Consider the following 6,283-nt stretch of genomic DNA (forward strand, 5'->3'; position numbering starts at 1 on the left):
TTTTTTAAATTTTCCTTTTGATTTCTTCTTTGACCCACTCATTGTTCAGGAGTGTGTTCATTTTTTACATATTTTTGGATTTTCAAATTTTCCTCCTGTTATTGATTTCTAGTTTCATACTATTGTGGCCAGAAAAGATACTTGATATGATTTCAGTTTTCTTTAGCTTGTTAAGATGTGTTTTGTGGCCTAAGATTGTGGAATATCCCTATCTCCCTATTTCTTTCTCTTCCTTTCTACCTTCAAATATCACCATTTGCAGTTTTTTCCCGTTATTTTTAGGATGTTTTTGATTCTTCTTATTTCCACTTCTATAAGCATGTTGCATTCAGGAATTAGATTTTATAGACTATTTTATTCTCATTGCCAGCACTTAGGAAGTGCGCTTAACAAGTATTTATAGAAGCCAGGAGGAAGATTTAAAATTTTACAGAGATGTGAAAAAGACTCCAACCAGTTTACCTGTTAAACTTACTCCTAACTTGTGAAGGCCACTGAATTAAACAACAACAACAAAAAAATTAAAATCAGATTCAGCTCCTCTTGTGGGTATGTTTAAAATGCAAAGATTGACCAGAACCAGTGAAGATGACTTGCAACAGGAAGAACTTTTATTGACACACCACCATAGAGAAAGTCAAAGAAATGTTACCATTCTACAAACAGCTTGTCTTAATTCATTGGAAGAAAAGCAGAAAAATAAGAGGGCTTTTATTTAGGACCCTAGCTTCAGTTTGGTATTTTAATTCAGGGGCTCTTCTTCTGGGGCTCAGGAAGGCACCCTCTGTTCACTCTTCACGTTGTTGGCTTTGGCTGCTTTCTCTTCCACAGCGTGAACTCTGGATGAGAGAACTTTGCCACGAGGATCTAGTTCTTCAACAATTGTTTTAACCATGGTGGTTTTAGATAACTCTAAAATGACACATGAATTGTTAGAATTTATCAGATCCACGAAGGGGAAATAATTAACTCATCATTTGAAACTTAATACAAGTACATTTTGAATGCTCAACACAGCTTTTGTTTACCTTTGATCTGATTTCCTGGTCCTCCATAGCCTTTTGATTTAACACAAGAGCTGTAACAATATAGAGAGCTTGCATTAATTATTTCACTCTATTTTGCCGAGGAAACTGGAAAACAAGGATTTAAGATGGGAGATCTCTGGATTCTGAAATAACACTAGAAGGGGTTTAGTTATACATGATATAGGTCACAGACACTTTGTACTTGATTTCTAAAAACACTTAATAACCTTAAAATAAAATATAAAGTGTTTCCTCAGTAGAAGCTGTGCTTACCCATCCTCTCCATCAATCAGGCGGCAGTAGGTCTCGATTTCCTTCTCCAGGTGGACCTTGATGTCGAGCAGCTGCTCGTACTCCAGCTTCTGGCCCTCCGTCTCGGTTCTGACCTGGTGCAGCTGCTCCTCCAGGGCCCCGATCTGAGCCTGGATCTGGGCGAGCTGTGCACAGTAGTTGCCTTCGGTCTCGGTCAGGGAGCACTCCAGGGAGTGTTTCTATGGATCAGGAAGACATAGTTTAGTAGAAAGTGTCACAGTGTTGGCAGAGCACTTAAGAGATATTTAAAAGAGTTAACTTACACAATGCAAATAAGCATATTTACCCCCAAAGAGTCCCCCTTGTTCAATATTAATTGTTGCCTTTATTAGATGTCCTACTGTTTTTCTGTTTGAGAGTGACACAGTTGGTGGTGAATGTCACTCATATGTCCAGGAGTGTTAGCAAAGATGAACTTGTTTCTTCATAGGGCACAGTCTAAAGATCCCACTGCCCCATCTCTGGTTCAAGAGTCTGGCACAATTTGCCACATTTCCCAGGAATAAAAGTCCCCCTACAGTTTGCTGCTTTGTTTCTAATCACATGACAGTCTTGTCTCATGGAAACTGTAGCTTTTCTATAAAAATTAATAAGCCCATAGTGAACTGGGTAAACTTTCCCGAAGTAGACTGACCCAAAGAAAAGAACGACCTTTTTAAGCTTTAAATGGTTTGTGAATCCAAATGGGTTTATAAAGTGTTTCTCCTAAAGTGGGATGCTCGCTATACTTTTACATGGAATGAAGATAAAAGTGTCTTCCTCTTTCAGCTGCAAGAATTTTTATGCCAAGTCCTAATTTTATATACATTCATACCCTCTTTTGTGGATAAACTCTGAAGGTTTGTGTACTAGCCATAGCGGGAGAAGTATAGACGTGGGAGTTAGGTAATTTGGAGAGAAGTTCAGGTTCCTTCGTATTCAACTGTGGGGCTCTGGGAAAACTGCTTAACTTCTTTGAAATCTCAGATTGTTCTTTTGAAAATAATGATAGGAATTATAAAGTCTGCCCTGCCCAAGCCCCAGGGTTATTGTGGACTCAAGTGGGAGAAAGTGCCGGGCAAAACCTTAATGAAAAGGTTACTATTATTATCAAGGGTGTTTAGCTTTAGAGGCAACATTCATGCCTCCGCTTTGCTTCTTGTTTATGCCACTTAAAAAGGAACTTCTAAGTGTTCTTAATTAAGTGGCCCAAAGGAATGCCAGATGAAGAAGATAGAAGGGGTGCGAACGCATTTTTGCATTCGGGGGAGAATGGTTTTTTTTATCTTTTGACTTGGGAGAGAAGATTCAGGGTAGAAACCATTTTCTTTTCCGAGTCCCTCAAAATAAATGTACTTGCCAATTTCCAACGTTTCATAATTATGAGCACCTAGGTCTACTTTTCAGGCCAAGAGGGCTCTGCTGTGAAAAATGCAAATGTGTCTTATGTCAAGCCCGGCAATTAACGGATAAAAACGAAGGTAAGTAATATCACGTGGAAGAAACGCTCTTTACATTTCTTCCCCACTGCTGAAACCCATCTTTTTTGGTACTTTTTACTGACCATTGCCAAGAGGTGCTCTTTACATTTCTTCCCCACTGCTGAAACCCATCTTTTTTGGTACTTTCTACTGACCATTGCCAAGAGGTGCTCTTTACATTTCTTCCCCACTGCTGAAACCCATCTTTTTTGGTACTTTCTACTGACCATTGCCAAGAGGGACTGGAGTTCGATCTCCAGGGTTTGAAGAGTACGCTTCATCTCGGTGAGCTCATTCCGAGCTGAGGTGGTTGCACCAGCGTCATCAGAAATCTGCTGCTGCAGGGAAGCGCTCTGGAAGGTTGGAGAGGTGGGGGGTGTTAGGGTGCTGCGGGCCTTGCATCAGCGCCCAGAGCCACGCAGGCGCGCCCCGGCGGGGTTTTACCTTCTCATTGAACCAGGCCTCCGCGTCCCTGCGGTTCTGCTCGGCCAGGTCTTCGTACTCTGCCCGCATGTTGTTCAGCAGGACCGTGAGGTCCACCCCGGGCGCCGCGTTCATCTCCACGTTCACGTTCCCTCCCGCCGCGCACTGCAGCGCCTTCATCTCCTGAAAGACCACGTTAGGTTCGACCACGTTAGGAGCTGAATATTTTCAGAGGAACCAGACCGACAGGATGCATGAGGTTAGAAACTTTTTTACAAAGGTTTGTTTCTTTGGAGGCTTATGGATAGAAACATTTCCAAACAATCTAAGCCACGCAGAGAAACTGACGAGTTCCTTCTGGAATATTGGTGGCGGACATTGTTATACTTGTCACCTGAAATTCGTTTTTAAGTTTTGGGAGCAAGGCGGATCGTGGAATCGGGGGAGACAGAGCACCTACCTCCTCGTGATTCTTCTTGAGGTAAGCCAGCTCCTCGCTCAGGGTTTCCAGCTGGATCTCTAGGTCGGTTCTGCAGAGAGTCAGCTCATCCAGCACCCTGCGCAAACCGCTGACGTCCGCATCAACGCTCTGGTGAAGGGCCTGCTCATTTTCAAACCTTAGAAAATATTTGACAGTTGCATCACCTTAGTCCCATCCCTTTCTGGGTCAGCATAAAACGCCAACCATGTTTCAAGGTCAAACTGTTAAAATACACTCAAACCTTCAGTTAGACTGCCCATAATGCAATCAGCGAATTTCTTTCACTCAAAATTCTTTCGTATGATCTTGACATTCACTTGTGTCAGTTCCTAAACTTCCCAAGTAAAATATATCATTCAGCTGGTCATTCTTACATGCATTTGGTTTAAAGCAAATAAACAAAGTCAAACAATGGAGGTGACCTCCAATAGCTTAGATTAAAGGGGAAATGTTGAAATAACTTCTTTAGTTTCTCTTCAGCTCTACTTACTTTAGCCTGAAGTCATCAGCCGTAAGTCTTGCATTATCATTTTGCAGGATAACATTGGCATTGCTGGTAGTTGTAGAAATGATCTGTAAATGGAAAATTAGTTAGGAGTTAGGAAATGTCACATTTCCTTGAAAGAAAGTCACCTATGAAATTATAGTAATCTTTCTGGCATTCTGTCTCCAATAATAAGATGATTCTTTTGCAAATGGGAAATTAAGTATAGCCTCATTTACCCTTCACCCCACCCATAAAAAAACCCTTTCTATGGAAAAAGTTATAAATAATATAGCAGGAGATGGTGGGCAGTTTTTGATATTTTCATATTACAAAAAGCATAAACATGCGTACCTCGTACCAGCTATGGGTGAGCCATGTTCAAAGATTAGGATTTGAATAGAAATTATTTTTAATATTCATAATGCACTATGGGAAATCCGAAGCTGAGAGCAAAGCCCTGCCTGTGTGACAGCTTACACATTTGTGGGTGCTTGTGTGGCTAAATATTCTTAGCGGTATTAACCCTCACGACATTGTGCTTCTTACCTGGTTCCTAAGGTCATCAATTATTGGGAAGTATCTGCTGTAATCATGATCAAGACCACGGCAAGAACCAGGCCCGAATTTCTCATACCAGCCCTTGATCTTCTGCTCCAGATCGGCATTGGCCTCCTCTAGTGCTCGCACATTCTCCAGGTAGGAGGCCAAGCGATCATTGAGGTTCTGCATGGTCACCTTCTCGTTGCCCGACAGGAGGCCGTGTTCATTCCCGGTGAAGGCAGCGCAAGAAGCACTTCCCCCGCCCAGTCCCCCACCATAGCCTCCTGCAGATGAGCTGCCCCCAAAAGCGCAAGAAAAGCCACTTCCAATGCCTGGCACACCGCATGCATTTCCAGCCCCAAAACCTACTCCCCCGCTGGAGCCAAGCCGTCTGGATGCAGAAGAAAAACGCACAGACATGATGTCCAGACCCAGAGAGCTTGTTCCTGGAGTGAAGCTCTGATGGCAAATGTCCTGCTCAAACAGTTGAGTTTGTCTTTATATACACATTATCAGGGTGTTTCTTGATGAACCTAGCTACCCATAGCAAACTGGTGTTTGCCAGCTCATCATGAATTATTCATAATTGGGTGTTTTTTTTTGTTTTTTTTTTTTAATGAATACCTTCACCCTACTGTGTCCATTTCTGTAGGTGGATAGTTACCTTGGGGTTATTTGTTATCTCCAAAATGGGATAGGGAGGAGTATTATCAAGATTATTATAGTGATGCATTTCAAATTTAGTATGAGCAATCCTTCCTGTCTTCCAGGTTTCAGGACTACAAAACTCCTATAAGAATAAAAAAGTGTGATAGACAGATTTCTCTTTCTCTTGCTCAAACCAACGACATTACATTTTCCCCAGCAAGTGAGCCATCATAGTCATGGGTCTCAGTGGATAATATGGTCTTTCTTTCAGATATATTGAAAATGATTTCAAGGCTATGGGCTCATAGTACCAGAGGAAGGAGGCATCTTAAATGAGAAATGAGGATTTAAATGGACTCTTCTTTGGAGACAGAAAGTCTTCCTTGATCCTTATCCCTCCTGAATTACCATTTCATCTTACTGGTTTTCTGTCTAAGGTATAAATAAAGGTATTGGTTAATTTCTCTGGGCCCAGTTTTCTTATCTGTAAAATAGTCTAGTCTATGGCCTGTATGTTCCCTTTCTATTTCTAGATTTCTTGTATTTTTACATTTCTTCCTTTCATTATTTCTAGAAAAATTTTCTGCGTTCACTTCCCATCCTACTCACTCTTGAATTGTGGTCCCAGCACTTTATTGAAATTAACTCTCAGATTGCTAATTATCCCACATCCAATCCAGTCTTTATTTCTCATGTTTATTCTCCTACACCCTCTTGGACACATTTGATACTGACCAGGCTTACTGAATTCTGAACAATTGCCTTCTAAAAATACTTTTTTTTAAAAAAAGATTTTATTTATTTATTTGAGAGAGAGAATGAGATAGAGAGCATGAGAGGGGGGAGGGTCAGAGGGAGAAGCAGACTCCCTGCTGAGCAGGGAGCCCGATGCGGGACTTGATCC

The 6,283-nt window shown here is 41.5% G+C and overlaps 1 protein-coding gene across 1 annotated transcript; it reads right to left on the reverse strand.

Annotated features, from left to right (window-relative positions):
• Nucleotides 1-589: 589 nt before the first annotated feature.
• LOC110592897 (keratin, type I cytoskeletal 27) lies at nucleotides 590-5,195 on the reverse strand. The gene is made up of 8 exons (XM_021704077.1): nucleotides 4,738-5,195; nucleotides 4,195-4,277; nucleotides 3,684-3,840; nucleotides 3,245-3,406; nucleotides 3,028-3,153; nucleotides 1,302-1,519; nucleotides 1,029-1,078; nucleotides 590-912 (listed from the first exon to the last, which is right to left on the reverse strand). Exons 1-8 carry the CDS (start codon nucleotides 5,149-5,151, stop codon nucleotides 770-772), a joined length of 1,353 nt encoding a protein of 450 aa, XP_021559752.1. The 5' UTR covers nucleotides 5,152-5,195; the 3' UTR covers nucleotides 590-769.
• Nucleotides 5,196-6,283: the final 1,088 nt, after the last annotated feature.

This window comes from Neomonachus schauinslandi, chromosome 15 (assembly GCF_002201575.2).
Source record: "Neomonachus schauinslandi chromosome 15, ASM220157v2, whole genome shotgun sequence".
Classification (NCBI taxonomy): Eukaryota; Metazoa; Chordata; class Mammalia; order Carnivora; family Phocidae; genus Neomonachus; species Neomonachus schauinslandi.

Bases quoted from the DNA above. Each gene is read 5' to 3' on its own strand.
- LOC110592897 (XM_021704077.1), bottom strand. From the start codon at position 5,151: ATGTCTGTGCGTTTTTCTTCTGCATCCAGACGGCTTGGCTCCAGCGGG. The intron at 3,154-3,244 runs GTAAAACCCCGC...CCAACCTTCCAG, and splicing joins AGGCCTGGTTCAATGAGAAG to AGCGCTTCCCTGCAGCAGCA. The intron at 913-1,028 runs GTAAACAAAAGC...GTGTCATTTTAG, and splicing joins ACCAGGAAATCAGATCAAAG to AGTTATCTAAAACCACCATG.